The 16,369-nt window shown below is 46.2% G+C and overlaps 1 protein-coding gene across 4 annotated transcripts in view; it reads left to right on the top strand.

The window, feature by feature from the left end:
• The window catches only part of LOC116952277 (uncharacterized), an 80,136-nt gene that overhangs the window by 27,575 nt on the left and 36,192 nt on the right, over nucleotides 1-16,369 (top strand). For all 4 annotated transcript variants that reach the window (XM_032971480.2, XM_032971479.2, XM_076074133.1 and 1 more), the window contains 7 exons: nucleotides 109-197; nucleotides 1,326-1,451; nucleotides 2,766-2,887; nucleotides 3,969-3,991; nucleotides 4,959-5,076; nucleotides 13,089-13,192; nucleotides 14,419-14,528. In XM_032971480.2, coding sequence (XP_032827371.1) covers nucleotides 109-197; nucleotides 1,326-1,451; nucleotides 2,766-2,887; nucleotides 3,969-3,991; nucleotides 4,959-5,076; nucleotides 13,089-13,192; nucleotides 14,419-14,528 — 692 coding nt within the window. The remainder of the gene's footprint in view (nucleotides 1-108; nucleotides 198-1,325; nucleotides 1,452-2,765; nucleotides 2,888-3,968; nucleotides 3,992-4,958; nucleotides 5,077-13,088; nucleotides 13,193-14,418; nucleotides 14,529-16,369) is intronic.

The following is a 16,369-nucleotide window of genomic DNA, read 5'->3' as shown; positions in this document are numbered from 1 at the left end:
TAGTAGAGTCCCTTCAATCAGCAGTGGTATGAGCCAAGAATTTGCAGGGCTTCACCTCTGCCTTTCATGTGTAATGACAGTTGACTGACACAAGTGTTTGTGTGGCAGGAGTGTATCTGTGCAGCTTCTCGGATGTCCTCCAGCCAATGCAGCTGCCTATCGGTACAGGTGTGATGCTCATCTTCAAAATTTGCAAGGTAGGATCTCTATTAATTTGCATCCACCTACAGCATTCCAAGAAGCTACTTTAAATGTATCCTATTCTCTGTATTATAAGATTCCCCGAAACTAAGACGCACACCTCAAACTTGTGTCAATGAAGTCCTGCAAATCTGGTCTAACACACACATACCTAATGGAATATAAGACGCATTTCCAACTTACAATTCATGCACTGCATCGTATAATCTGGAGAATATGGTATAAAAATTAGCTGAGTGTTTAAATCTGTTGAATTTAGCATTGACCACGATGCCACACCCTTAACGAATTGTGGTATGTTTGTAGAGGTATTTTTAAAAAAATTCAAATAAAAAACATACATTTCAAATCATTACTTGATCAGTTATCATTTGAACAGTTTTTCACATTTTCTTTGTGCGTGGTGTTGCTTTGGAGACCGGGAGATCAATGATCAATGTTCTGTCGCCACGTTGATAGCAATCGTGATTTCTCACTTAATGGAGTGGGCTGAATGAAGGCTGTCTTCTTCCACTCAAAAGTTTCTTTAATACCCCCCGCCCACGTCTCTTTGCACATAGCATTATAAATGGGTTCACCACAGTCAATCAGCAGGTTGCTTGCAGCGAGTATTCCCACCACTTCCAAGCCATCTGGCCGGCATGGAAGAGTAGGCCAAAATATTCTTGAGCCCTCTGTAGTCGGTCCTTCAGTCAGCAGTGGCGTAAGCAAGCAATTGCAGAGCTGCACCTTTGGTTTTCACCTCTTTAATTGACGTTCATAATCCTCCTTTGTCGGGGCCCAAGTGAGCAGAAATTTCTGGATGGTAACGTCTAACAAAGCTGGTGGTAACTGAGTGGGTGGTGTCGCTGAGATTTCGGTTTTGTGAGTTTAAAGATGTACTGCCCGTTATGTAATTTGTGATCAGTGGCATGAGCCAAGTAATTTCATGGTTTTGTCCCTTTCCCTTTTTAATCGACTCAATCAAATAATTGTTCTAGCTCTATCCTCTATTATCCCAACAGTGGATTGACACGTGGCTGTGTATGAATGAAAAATGAAGGGATAATGATGAACAAATTATGAATGAATATGAAGTAACGCGTTGATGGATATTGATCGTTTGTCTGGTGGTGGTGACACAGGGGAGAGTGCAGACGCTGGAGCGACCCAGTAACCCGTCGTCGCAGTTCGACTGCCACGTGTCTAAGAAGCTGGCCTTTGTGAACTCCTCTTCCAACAACGACTGCTTTGTTCACAAACATTCACAGGTGATTCCCTCCGCGGTGGAGCCGCGATCTTTGCTTCATTCACGTTTTTCACTTCACTCACCTCCATTGATGTTTCATTCCTCGTGGTAATTATAAACGATGTACCGTTACATGTAAAATGTTATCCACAGTGCCCAATAAAATATGTTTTCTGAAAATTGGATGAGAGAAACAAAGACTATTAAAAGAGAAAGCATTGTTAACCGTCTCGGATATACTGACGACATAGTCATTATAACGTCAGATTGGGAGAATGAACTGCAGGGAATGCTTAGAGAACTTTATTAAGAGGAGGCTGCAAAGTTAAGGCTCGGGATAAATACGAGCATGCGGATGTTATGTAGAACAAGATCGCTCGGCAACTGGAGATCTCTGCTGGAGGGGACACATTTGGAAAGCACAGCAGACTCTCTATATGTGTCTAGCTATGAAGGATGTGGACGGCGGACCCAAATTAAAAGATTAAATAAAAAATAGGCGAGCAGGTTGGAATTCTGTTGGAAAGATGAATGCAATTATAGAAAAAAAAGTCGCATGGCAATGTGCCTAAAGAATAAAGTGTTTAATCAGTGCATACTACCTACAGTGATTTATGACTCAGAAACATGTGGGCATATAAGAAAAATAAAGAACATAAACTGAAAAGTACAAAAGAAAGCATTGAGAGACGCTTGCTTGGAATGACATTGAGTGACAGAAAGATGAACACGTGGATTAGACATTTCTAAGGAAAAGTTAGTGGGCTTGGGCAGGACACAATGGCTAGAAGTTATGATGACCAATGGACAAGAATATGAAAGGAATGGAAGCCAAGGAATGGAATGCATCCAAAAGAACGTCGATTGATGAGGTAGAGTGATGAAATTGGCTGGTGTGCTCTGATTATTACATCACAGCATCGTGAGATATGGAAACCGCTTGAAGAGGCCTTCATCGAGCAGTGGATTGATCATGGCTGATAATGAGTATCAATTGTATTGTTTATTGTAACACTAATATAATGACTTTTGTCTGTAAAATGCCAATTAATAGATAACTTTTAGATGTGCCCGTTTTCGTCAGATCTCGAAAGATAAGCAGGGTTGAATCTTGATGGTCTTCGCAATGGGTGACTATATCGGTGTCTGTCTCCCCAGGCTCAGACCATGAACTCGGTACACTTGAAAACCCCATTTAATCACGAGTCGCCGAAGCCTGAAATTCGAACTCACAAAACTCAGCATTGTCAGCTCAGTGCCATGATACTGGAGCCACCCGACCTTCTCCTCTCGCGTCGGATGACATTTTGTGAATCTCCGTGCTTCTCATTGGCAGTGCTACCTGTTTGAGTTTGGAGAGTTGGACATCTGTCGTCGACCGCGCCAGGTCTGCCCGTATGCCATGGTGGCCTTCTCCTACGAAGGAGACGGCATATCCGTTCCTCTCAGGGACAAAAGGTAAGACAAACTGCTGTCAAATCTTCCCCTTATTTTTGCGACAGCTATTCCCACATTTCTTTGGGGTCACCCGCCTGGGGTCTCCCCCCACACCACTACCCCGCCACTTCTCACTCTTCTGACCTAAGCCACAATTGTCACCCTATTGTGCACGTGGTGACGTACAATCTGTTCAATTCGTAACAGACCACTACTTAAGTTGCAATTGCACAGGATTTACGGACGCTATACATCAAGCAACTCCTTATACAATTTAATCTTTTATCAGACTCGTCACAAAGTTATATTGGTTCCTTTTTTGTCCTTTACTTCGAAAATTCCATATGAAGGAGACCCCAACCACTTTAATGTCCCTGTTTTGTATTTTCCTTCCATCTCATCTTCGCGCGGCCTCTTTCTCTAATCTCTGTTTAAAAAAATATCCTCCATTGATATTTCCCGCTGCACTCGCAACCACATGGCCAATCCCATCTCAACTCTTGTTTTCATGGTTTTGTCCACTTTACTTGGTACCCCCAGTTATTTTCTGATGGTCCTCACTTCTCTGTTATCTCTCTGCCTTACTCCACCTATCCATTGTAGCGTGCACATTTCTGATTTTCCAAGTATTTTATCTTCACCATACTTCATTACGCTCATCAGTGAGGTTTGCTCGAATGTGGACAATAAAGTGAGGGATACTCAAGACCGGATCTGAAGTAACTCCACAGAAGTTAGCCATGACCAGGAATCAAACTTAGGTCACCGGGGTAAAGAAGACCCAAGACCAGTTCAGAAGTAACTCCACTGATGTTAGCCATGGCCAGGAATCGAACTTAGGTAGTCTGGTTCGTAGCGCAGTGTATTAACTGCTGTACCTCCGCTCCATCGAATAATATAATTATAAGATGCATTGTAATCATCAAACACATGCCAGTAATCCCAACTTGCACTCATGCAACACAGAATTGTATTATAGTGCTGAGACCTTGCGTTTTACGTGGCTTTTGAGATGCGATTAAAATTAAACAACGCCCATTGTGTAAGCCAAAGCAAATTGGTCGCGCAAAGACAATGATGTTCTTGTTTTCTCTCTTCACAGCCGACCCCCTGTCCAGAACACAGGTATAAAGACACCATTGATTAATTTGATAAAGACTGCCACCACACACTCGCACAACGGCTCTTCATTTATATTAACTCGTGTATTGTTTAATAACGAGGTGGAAATCTTGGGCTAAACATCCCAAGCAAATACCCCATGTGAATCAAGTGCCTGTACATGGCAAGGCTTTCCTGGTTAAAGAAAGTAATGTATTGTTAGGTGATAACTTTTAGCTTAATTCATTATTTTGTGGCGCCCACCACAGCCTCCCACAGTGATTAAAATCATATATTTTCTTGCTCATTATTTATCGGTGCTTGTTTGTAAAAAAAACTGGTGTGATTGATTTGGTTTTACTGCTGCTGTTACACATGCTTTCGCGATGGTTACATGTTTTGTGGTAGCCGACAGCGGCTAATTATTGCAATTACATGCCCATCTACTTCGGTGCGCATTTTCAGGGTTTCCACGGGCAAGTTCCTTAATGCATTTGCCTTTTTTAATTACATTTATATTTTTGCCAATTTTATCCCAATTGTGCCATTGGCATCATGACCTGAGACAAAACCATGCGGGTTTCTCGCAGGGCAGTGTAGCCTTCCGCTATTGAGAAGTGGATGTCCAAGAACTACTTCTGAGATTCCTTCAGGGTGACCTTTGATCCACCCAGGAGGGCACACCACCTTCCCATTCTCTTTTCTACAGAGAGTAATCTGTCTCATGACAGACAAGTTTTAGTTATGTCAAGAGTCTGGAATTGAACCACATTAAATGCAAATCTACATTTAATGTGATGGGAGTTATATGTGTACTGTTTGGTAACCGGGCTGAAACATGGATTCGAACCCAGGAGCTTCAAGCATGCCAGCTCAGCTCTTTAACTTCTGAACTACCTGGCCACTTCCTAGGGGGGTTGGGGCTGGGGGGAAGGCTGTCTTAAAAGACTGGTTTTAGCCGCCTGTTAATTTATTTTTGCTTGTTTCGCAGCTAAGGTCACACCGAAACGACATTACATTGTGTGGGAAGGCCAGCTGATGAACAAGGGACAGAACCTCGGACAAGTCACCCTCAAGTCGATGCAGCTCTCCGTGCTGCCCATCGCACTGTGAGTGCCTTTCACCTCCAACGCTGGCGAATAGGTGGCAGTGCCACAATGGATTATTGGATCTACTTGGCGCTCTTCGATGTCAAACTTGATTTGGCGCTTTCGTGACTGCAGGGATTATTCTTTGGTTCTTTCGGTAAAGTCACGTTGAAATAGAAAATCATAAATTGCATAATATCATACGATGTTCCGATTGCAAAGCAAGCAATCATCATCAGGTACAAATGAAAGCATAAAGCCTAGTAAACTTAGAAATATAATGTAATACAGCGCAGACAGTCGGCTAACATAACAGTCAACACCTTACCTGGTTGATTACGTTCTTCTAAAGAATGCTAGAATTAAGAGAGAGATAAAACACAGAACCGGAGACATATATACAGACACATAAGCAGAAAGAGTTAACACAGACACAGAAAGAGAGACACAAGCATGGGCACACAGGAAATAATGCCTCTGTATCGAGGCCTTAAATAGTTAGAGAGGGGGGACAGAGAGGGAGGGGGGGGTTAGAGGAATTAACATGTCAATGAGAGGTCCAAGAGATCCTGTACCACCGCTGGTACCACCGTTGGAGGAGAGAGCAACGACCGAGGGGAGACAGAGAGAAAAAAGAAGAAGAAAACGGTGACACTAAATCGAACAAACTTAGTAAAATTTGGAAATGTAATGTAATGCAACACACAGTCGGTCAACACACAATTAACACATGGTCTGGTTGATTACGTTATTCCAAAGATTGCTTAAATTAGAAGTTAAGTGTGGAATTTGAGAGAGACAAGATACAGACACGGAGATACAAAGACAGACACACAAGCAGAGAGAGTGGAGGAAGCAAACTTAAAACCTCCCCGTAGAAGTGGTTCAAACTTTATTTTGCACTTTCGTGACTGCAGGGATTATTCTTTGGTTCTTTCGGTAAAGTCACGTAGAAATAGAAAATAATAAATTGCATAATATACGACGTTTCGATTGCAAAGCAAACAATCATCAGGTACAAATGAAAGCATAAAACCTAGTAAACTTAGAAATATAATGTAATACAGCGCAGATAGTCGGCTAACATAACAGTCAACACTTTACCTGGTTGATTACGTTCTTCTAAAGAATGCTAGAATTAAGAGAGAGATAAAACACAGAACCGGAGACACATATATACAGACACGTAAGCAGAAAGAGTTAACACAGAGACACAGAAAGAGAGACACAAGCATTGGCACACAGGAAATAACGCCTCTGTATCGAGGCCTTAAATAGAGAGGGGGAACAGAGAGGGAGGGGGGGGTTAGAGGAATTAACATGTCAATGAGAGGTCTAAGAGATCCTGTACCACCGCTGGTACCACCGTTGGAGGAGAGAGCATGTGGCGCGAACGTCTTGGAAGGTTGGATGAAATCTGACGAAAGAGGAAACCACGTGGACGAAATTTGAAATGTGGTTATAATTGAAAACGATCGAAAGAGCGAAGTGTCGAAAGTCAAGTGGACGAAAGTCAGGGTATCGTTGTAGTAGTATATGCTGACTAAAACAGTATCTGCTGACTCTATAGTCGTAACTACTGACTCTGCAGCAATATATACTGACTGTAGTAGTATCTACAGACTCTATAGTAGTATATACTGACTATAGTAGTGTAGTGACTAACTCGGAGACGATAAGACTTGGAGGCGCTTCTTCATTAACGAGCACCATCGGGATTAATACACTTAATATTTAGTCCGTCTATTATCGGCGATGCTACTCAGCCAGGACAGTTGGTGGGCTGTCTGACTAGCGGCGCCCCGAGATGGTAGAGACGGAGATGACGACGAGAAGAATGGCGATGATGGGGATTCCACTCCACAGGGGCCCCTCTTATACTGTCAGCGTGGCCTCACTCCGCCCCCGGCCATGCCCCTTTTCTGGAATCTACTGGCGGGTTCCTGGTGTGCCCGTTCTGTGACCTTTTCCATAGATCCCCCTCTCGTGTATATCCTGGCCTGTTGATGTCAGGACTGCCGTACGCTGCAGATCCCCTTTTTTCCAGCAGCCAGTGCAATGCCACTATAGTAGTATCTACTGACTGTACAGTAGTATCTACTGACTGTATAGTAGTATCTACTGACTGTAGTAGTGTAGCGATGTCCATGGGCTGTGTACACTTACCTGCAGGGGCAGTCATGGTCCAGCAGGGGCAGTCGTTATATCCTTTGCCCAAAAGCAGGTGGGGGCTGCGGGGGGTTCCAGGATCTCCCGGGACCCCTCCCAATAGGAGGGGGCTACAGGGCGTCCTGGGATCCCCCAGAGCCCCCTCTGGAACTCTCTGGAAGGTAGGCGGAGCCAGGGCTGACGCACGGGTGCTGGGTATAAAAGTCGGACCCCGGGAAGCTAGATAGGACACTGAGACCCCTAGCCCCGCTGCCCTTGTAAGGGCTGGAACTCTGTGTGGCTCAGTGGTGACACCCTGGGAACCCCCGGCCCGACATCCTTGTAATGGCCGGGTCCAAGTGGGCCAGTGATCGGAACCTGCACCCTGGCTAGGTCGGGTTAGAGTAGCCTCCCCTAGGCACCCGTAGCCGGAGGACCCAGAGTTGTGGTCCCATGATAGGGCACGTTAGCCCGGAGGCAGTACCTCCCCAGGCAATGGTTAGAAGGGCCGTTGCCCTGAGTAAGTCTGGGCTGTATTGCTGAGTATTGTGAATAAAAGTGTTGCCTCCAAGATCAGTCTCCGACGTCGCTAGAACTCACTACATTAGTATCTAATGACTATAGTATCTACTGAATCTATAGTATCAATTTACTCTATAGTAGTATCTACTGACAGTAGTATCTACTGACTACAGTAGTATCTACTGACTGTATAGTAGTATCTACTAACTGTAAAGTAGCATCTAGTGATTCTATGGTAATGCAGTGACTCATTCCGAGATGGGGTTCTTAAGACACCTCCTTTATTCCTACATGTCAGGGAACTACAGATGCCCTACGTGCTTACACGCCAGTCACACGTCCGTCTCTTGACGGCACTACCTAGCTAATACAGTTGACAGGCTGGCTCGCTCGGGGCGTCTACAGGTTGTCGAGACGGCGGCGACGAAGGCGACGAACAGTGACACGGCGAGGGGGGTCCATTCCCAGCAACAGCCCCGAGCCCCCGTGCCGGGGCCCCTCTTTTCCTCCTGGCATGGCCTCGCCCCGCCCTAGCCACCCCCCCTTCAAGAACCTACTAGCGGGTTCAGGGCTTCCAGATGGACCCCTGTCCTGGGCTTCTCTTTTGATCTCCTCCTGCTGACGTGTACTGCCCCCTGTTGTTAGTACCTTTCTCGTCACCAGCCCGTGTTATTACACTACAGTAGTATCTAGCGACTCTACTGTAGTATCTACTGACTATACAGTAGTTTCTACTGAATCTAGTCGTATCTATTGACCATATATTAGTATCCACTGACTATAGTGTAGTGTGATGAAATACGCGGTGCGCACTGCTGCCTGAGGGCAATCGAGGGCAGGCAGGTGCGCGTGTGCAACGTAAGGTTGCACGTGCAAACTACCACCCCTTGAACGGGAGATTCGGTTGCAGATGGGGTCAGTCCGGGGTCGTACACTTGCACCGGAGGTATCGCCTTGGAGACGTGCGCTAAGGAGTGACAGGCGCCAGCCTGTCGGGCCCTAAAGAGACAAGGGAGGAGCAGGATAATTGGGAGGAAGGATATAGGGGGGTGTGTGAGAGCGGAGTGGGAGTTCGGGTTCCGGGACCAAGGTGAAGACATTTCGCCGCTGCCGCTCAAGCCAGGGACGGACCTCTAACCTTCACGAGTCGACGGGCGGGTGATGGTTGATCCCCCCGCCCGGATCGGACTTGTGAGTGGGTCTGAGGGAATGTTGGCGAGGGCAGCGGCGCAGAGGGAGAGCAGCTGTGCGCAAGCTCTGTGTGAGCTGCTGTCTGTGCGGAGCTGTGAGTGCGGAGCTGCTGAGAGGAAGAGCTGCCGCAGGCAGGTCAGCGAGGTGTAAAGAAGATAGGGGAATTTGGTTAACAAATGGACCGTATAGACAGATGGGAGTGCCTACAACTGGTGCGAGAGAGAGTAATAAAGTGTAAGCAGGTGACTTGGAACAACGTGTCCGACTGAGTGATTCTACCCGACACTACAGTCGTAACTGCTAACTTTGTAGTAGTGTCTGCTGACTCTATAGCAGTATATAATGACTGTAGTGGTATCTACTGACTAGTATTATCTACTGACTATAGTAGTGTAGTGGTGTACAACGTGTGTATATAGCGTTGTACCGGCGGAACAGAGGAACTGCAGGTGCGGGACTCTCCTCATCACCGGTGTGCATATGTGAGGGGTTGGGCCCCTAGGGGGCATGGTCCAAGCGCCGGTGGGGAAAGGCCATGTGAGGACATGGCACTCCGGGTGAACTCGATGAGGGGATAACAGGGGTCAACACCCTTAGTAGTTATCCAGTGAAGGTTGTGTTCAAGAAGAAACATGTTGCCTCCAAGTCCTGGCATTTGTCTGAATATAACCCACTACAGTAGTGTAATGACTCTCAGACAACTTCTATCGTCTTCATTATTTATTAAGGCGCGTCGCGTAGATAACTTGGTCTCGTATCCTACATATACTTGGGCTAGGATAACTAAAGATACTTGAGCTAGAATAACACACTTTGGCTAGGATAACGCACTTGGGCTAGGACAGCACACAAGTAGCGTCGACGCGGAGACAGCGATGGCCCGAAGACAATGACTGCATGGAGACAGTCCACCCCAATCCCACGGCAGCCCCGAGCTCCCTCGCCCCGCCGCCTTATATTCCCCGACCGTGGCCTCGATCCGCCCCCGGCCAATTCCGAACGTCCCCGATGGTCCCCTCCTGTAATTATCCCTCGTGACCACTTGGCCATGCACTGTCCCTGCACCCGCACTCTCTCTCTCTCCGCACTGTTCTTACAGTAGTAACTGCTGCCCTGGCAGTAGTACAGTAGGGAAAAAAGTATTTGATCCCCTGCTGATTTTGTTCGTTTGCCCACTGAAAAAGAAATGATCAGTCTGTAATTTTAATGGTAGGTTTATTTGAACAGTGAGAGACAGAATAATAACAACAAAATCAGGAAAAACGCATGTCAAAAATGTTATGAATTGATTTGCATTTTACTGAGGGAAATAAGTATTTGACCCCTCTGCAAAACATGACTTAGTACTTGGTGGCAAAACCCTTGTTGGCAATCACAGAGGTCAGACGTTTCTTGTAGTTGGCCACCAGGTTTGCACACATCTCAGGAGGGATTTTGTCCCACTCCTCTTTGCAGATCTTCTCCAAGTCATTAAGGTTTCGAGGCTGACGTTTGGCAACTCGAACCTTCAGCTCCCTCCACAGATTTTCTATGGGATTAAGGTCTGGAGACTGGCTAGGCCACTCCAGGACCTTAATGTGCTTCTTCTTGAGCCACTCATTTGTTGCCTTGGCCGTGTGTTTTGGGTCATTGTCATGCTGGAATACCCATCCACGACCCATTTTCAATGCCCTGGCTGAGGGAAGGAGGTTCTCACCCAAGATTTGACGGTACATGGCCCTGTCCATCGTCCCTTTGATGCGGTGAAGTTGTCCTGTCCCCTTAGCAGAAAAACACCCCCAAAGCATAATGTTTCCACCTCCATGTTTGACGGTGGGGATGGTGTTCTTGGGGTCATAGGTAGCATTCCTCCTCCTCCAAACACGGCGAGTTGAGTTGATACCAAAGAGCTCCATTTTGGTCTCATCTGACCACAACACTTTCACCCAGTTGTCCTCTGAATCATTCAGATGTTCATTGGCAAACTTCAGACGGGCATGTATATGTGCTTTCTTGAGCAGGGGGACCTGCTGGCGCTGCAGGATTTCAGTCCTTCACGGCGTAGTGTGTTACCAATTGTTTTCTTGGTGATTATGGTCCCAGCTGCCTTGAGATCATTGACAAGATCCTCCTGTGTAGTTCTGGGCTGATTCCTCACCGTTCTCATGATCATTGCAACTCCACGAGGTGAGATCTTGCATGGAAGCCCCAAGCCTAGGGAGATTGACAGTTCTTTTATGTTTCTTCCATTTGCGAATAATCGCACCAACTGTTGTCACCTTTCTAGATTTAAAGCTTTCGTGACTGCAAGGATCCATACTCTTTGGTTCTATTCGGTAAAGTCACGTAGGTAAAAAATAAAACAACACAAAATCACGACGTTTCGGCCACAACACAAGCGGCCTTCATCAGGTGAAGGGATCAGGCTGTCTCGAGGACAGCGCTGGAGTGAAACACAGCCACGCTCAGACCGCGGACCTTTAAGCTGTGTGCGAGCAAACAAGGTGCCTTGACAAAGGAATTAGCATAAAAATTAGCATTTGATTGGCCAACTTTAGAAAAGAGGTGGTGTACGTGCCGGTGGACTTGCCGTTTGGCGCGGGGGGGGGGGAGGGGGAGTTTACCTATTGATGGTGTGAAAAGGGAATTTATAAGAGCTGCGAAAGTTTGGGGTACCACTACTTGAAAAATATACTGTACCATTGAAATGAGTTTAATGTTTAGTTCGATTTAGAATGTCTTTCCAATGGTTGCTTAATTTGAAACCATCTTCTCGGTTGAAATTGTGTCTGTGTTTGTAGATCTGAATTGCCTTGTGCACAAATCTCTGATAAAAACCAGTGGGTTTGCAAAGAACCTTGGTATCGGAGAAAATTATATCGTGATCACCCACAGCGTTGTAACAGTGATCAGCCACGGCAGAAGAAATCGTTTTGCCGTGTTTCAAATCTTATTTGTGCTCGTGAATTCGGTTAGAGACATGTCGCTTTGTCTCCCCGATATAGCAATCACCGCAGGTACAGCTCAATTTGTAAACCCCGGGGTACTGTAAGTCAGGAATGACATCCTTCATGGATGGGATCAGATCACGAATTTTGTGTACTGTATTGAACCGGACCTGGATTTTGTGTTTGTTTCGAATTTTGGAAATCTTTTTAGTAACGCCTGCTATATATGGTAGTGTGATGGTTTTGACCGGAGTATCAAGTGGTTGTTTCTTTATGGAGGGAGAAACAGCTTGGCGAATGGTGCGGTCAGAGTAACCATTCCTTTTGAGGGCCAGGTGTACATGTTTTAATTCACTGGTCAGGTGGTGTTGGTCCGAAATGCAATGAGCCCTATGGTATAAAGTTTTGATGAGAGAATTCTTTTGGGCTGGGTGGTGGTGGGAATCAGGTTTCAAGTAGGAATCTGTGTGGGTGGGTTTCCTGTAGACAGAATGCCCCAATGAGCCATCAGGTCTCCTCTCAAACAGAACATCCAAGAATGGTAGCTTGCCATCTTTCTCCACTTCCATGGTGAACCTGATGGCGGGATGTCTGGAATTGATGTGGTGTAGGAAAATGTTCAGAGCTGGGAGGCCATGTGGCCAAATGACGAAAGTGTCATCCACATATCTCTTCCACAGGGAAGGTCTGAGGGTGGAAGTCTGGATGGCGTCTGATTCAAATTTCTCCATGAAAATATTGGCTATCACCGGTGACAAGGGGGATCCCATAGGGGTACCCTCATTTTGTTTGTAGAAGGAGCCATTCCAAGTAAAGTAGGTATTGTTGAGGCAGTGCCTAACGTACTTAACTCAGCCCAATTGGTCTCTATGGTCAAAGACGTTGTACTGTCCCCTGACGATATCCTTGTCAGCTTCGATGTGGTCTCTTTCTTCACCAAGGTCCCAGTACCTGATACCATTGAAATAATTGAAAATTTGGTCCAACATGGACGAGACCCCGACACACCTGCACTGGTCAGGGTTAGGATCAAACCCATGACCTCCTATATACCAGGTGAGGTAGTCAACATCTTGCCACCATGTTTGCTAAAATTAAGTTTGTTTTTAAAATCTGTAATTGTGGAATGGTTTGTATGCCGGTCGAGTTGCCCTTGAGAAAGAGCTTCTTGGCTCAGTGGGCTTTACTCGGTAGGAAATTAACTTAGGATTCTGAAAAAAAACGTATTTTGTGCCCATTTTGCAGCCCGGGGAAGATTGAGGTGGACAACACGGTGAGGAATGAGCACGTGATGAAAATGCTGCCCCGTCGTGTCTTCATGAAATACCTCTACGCCAACAGCAAGGAAGGTAATTGCTGCACGCGCGTGTGCGTGCCCCATTGCATGAAACAAACCACTCGCGCCCACGGACCAGACGCAGCCCGCATCTTCTTTTAATGCGACCCGGAGTGGGCACATGATGGAGGGTGTAGCGAGTATTGTGAAGCTGTACGACGGGAGTAGTTCAACCTAAGGCTCACGGGATGAATACGGCCCTCCCGCAACTTTATTTCGTACCACACACGTGGCTACACATAGTTGTGGCGATGGAGTGCTTGAGTGTATGTGGTGAGTTTGGTGAAGTTTGAGGCTAATCTCCCAAATACAGCCCCGCGACTTCATATGGCCCGCAGTGGCCAGATGAGCTTCAAAGCCATGCTAGTCGAGTACTAGAGAGGGACATTTTTGACCTGGCAATGCTTTTTTTTATTTGAGTGCACTCATAATTTGTCACTTCATGGTCCCCACCTTATTGCAATGTGCAGTCCTTTGTCAACCCACTGTTGGATGCAGGCTTCTTTGAGCCGGTAAGCTATTGGGGTTATTTGACTATACTTCACTACATGGGACAGTGCTGGGTGATGAAGGGGGTTGGTCAAGGCCTGTTTAGATGGCACTCGCCACTAGTTTTAGCCATGCTCAGGTGCATCGCGTAATGCACTGTATTGTTCTTCCCAAAATATATACATATATGTTCAAAACTGTTTTTTATAGCGTTTTCTCAGCATTTGTTAAACTGTTGCTTGGTAACTGAGTGACGTCGTAATCCTATGATTAAAGAGCAGGATGTTACTCGCTGAGATTGATTAACGAACTGCATTACAGTTGCAGTGGCTGTGGACAACGGCAGTTGTAGTGGAGGCGACGGTGGCAGAATTAGTGCCTTTGGTTGTGGTGACGGTCGCGGTGGTGACTGTAGGCATGGTGGTGGCGGTAGGGATGGTGGTGGCGTGGGTGAAGGTGGCGGTGGCAGCAGTGGAGGCGATGGTTGGCAGCAGTAGTGCCGGTGCTTGGTGATGGTGGCAGTGGTGGCGGTAAGAATTATCTTGACAATAGGGATGGTAGTGGCGGTCGGGGTGGTGGCGGTGGTGGTGGAGGTGACGGTGGCACCAATAATGCCGGTGGTTGTGCGGACAGTGATAGTGGTGGTAGGGATGTGGTGATGGCTATAGGGATGGTGGTGGCGGTGGTTGCGGTATTTCCCCGGACTATGAAGCAACTTAACATGGTGCCTTTTGTGTGTGCCACGTGCAGTGAACGTGTACAAGTGGTACTGCTGCCTGTTTGAGATGTCCAGCGCCTACGAGTACACCTCGCAGCCGCGGCTCGAAGCCCTGCAGGCGAAGCTGAAGAGGGAAGAGACGGTGAGGTTTCAGTGGAGCTGGGCTGTCGAGTTATTTTAGAAATCGGTTAACTCCACCGATTGTCGGTTATAATTACTTGATTTAGCGGGTGGCACGACTGACAATAGGTGTGTAGAAAAAAAATCATCTTTGTTCCCATACTCTTTAGTTCTTTAGGTAAAGTTACGTAGGTATAAAATAAATCTCGACGTTTCGGGTGCAACACAAGCGTCCGTCATCAGGTGTTCCCATGTGTGCTGCTAGACGGGAAGCGATGGGCGGCGGGGTTCGGGGACATCGGCATCATCGATCACGTTGCTACCATTGTCTGAGATATATAACTTGTGCACTCAGTTGTAACGTTGGTCTGAAAAGCCAACAGGCGAATGGACTGAATGCTATATTCTTGGTTCTTTCGGTAAAGTCACGTAGAAGGGAAACAAAATAATAAAAATATAAAACAATAAAATTCTCACGACGTTTCGACTGCAACACAAGCAATCATCATCAGGTGTGAAAACCACAATAAGAAAATTTGAAAAAAATGGCGTTTTTTTTCAAATTTTCTTTTGCTTTTCACACCTGATGATGATTGCTTGTGTTGCAGTCGAAACGTCGTGAGAATTGTATTGTTTTATATTTTTATTATTTAATTGTTTCCCTTCTACGTGACTTTACCGAAAGAACCAAGAATATGAATCCCTGCAGTCACGAAAGCTTTAAATCAAAATTTGGACTGAATGCTGTTTATATGTCAGACTCAAAATAATTTATCTTGGAGAAATCCGATGAGCTTTGAAGTTCATTTTCACAGATGTCGGTGAGTTACATTAACGAATAATACAAAAAATTATATACAGGCAGTCCCCGGGTTATGAAAGACCCGACTTACGGAAATCCGTCTTTACGGAAATGCTCCCATAAATCATGTAAAAATTATCTTTATGCGGAAATGTTTGCTTTAGTTACGTCAGCACAAATAGTGCAGAGTGGTGAGGTTGCGGATGAATACCGTGGAGCGAGCGTTAGGGCGGGCAGCCACCTTACACGAGGCGTAAGCCCCACCTTATGCCGCCTTCACCGAGCCCGAGCTTTGAGCATTAAGAAAAATAGAATTGTTTGTAGCGTTAGGTAGTGTGTTTTTTTACAGTATGTATTGTGTGTATGTGTAACTGTGTATGTATAGGAAGAGATTTGCAGATTAGCTGAGCATTTCTGTGAGATCTTGGGGGAGGGGAAATCCCTCAGCCTGGAAAACATCATGGGGCAAAGTGGGGATGACCCTGCTGAGGCTGCAGTGCCTCAAATATTGGAAGTAGTCATCCCTTGCGAGTGGCTGGCTGAGGTGCCCTCTGTTGAGGAAGTATAGAAGGGGATCCAAAGTCTTGAGACCAGGAAAAGCACCGGGCAGAGATGATCTCCCAAGCGAAATGCTAAGGGAGCGTGGCATTTGTGCATAGACTGCCCTACATGACATAATAATAGTCTGGACTACTGGATGGGTTCCGCAGGATTGGAAGGATGCCCTGATAAGTCCCCCTGTTTATGGAAGGGGGACCGCACAGACCAGACTGTAACAACTATGGAGGCTTCCCCTCCTCAGTGTGACAGGAAAGGTCCTGGCAAGGATTATTCAACATCACCTTGCCAGACACGCTCAGGAAAAGGCTTGTTGAGCCCCAATGTGGTTTCAGGAAAGGGCGGTCCTGCACAGATGCAATATTTTTTGTCCGTCTGCTACAGCAGAGGTGTCTGGAATTCCAATAAGACCTACATCTCTTTATTGACCTGGTAAAGGCCTATGATACCATCAGTAGGCCTGGGCTCTGGGTTGTTCTTGGTGCTTTCGGAGTCCCTGACTC

This window comes from Petromyzon marinus, chromosome 46 (assembly GCF_048934315.1).
Source record: "Petromyzon marinus isolate PM22_M1 ecotype Great Lakes invasive population chromosome 46, UKy_Petmar_22M1.pri1.0, whole genome shotgun sequence".
Taxonomy (NCBI): Eukaryota; Metazoa; Chordata; class Hyperoartia; order Petromyzontiformes; family Petromyzontidae; genus Petromyzon; species Petromyzon marinus.
This window is presented reverse-complemented; position numbering and strand designations above follow the sequence as displayed.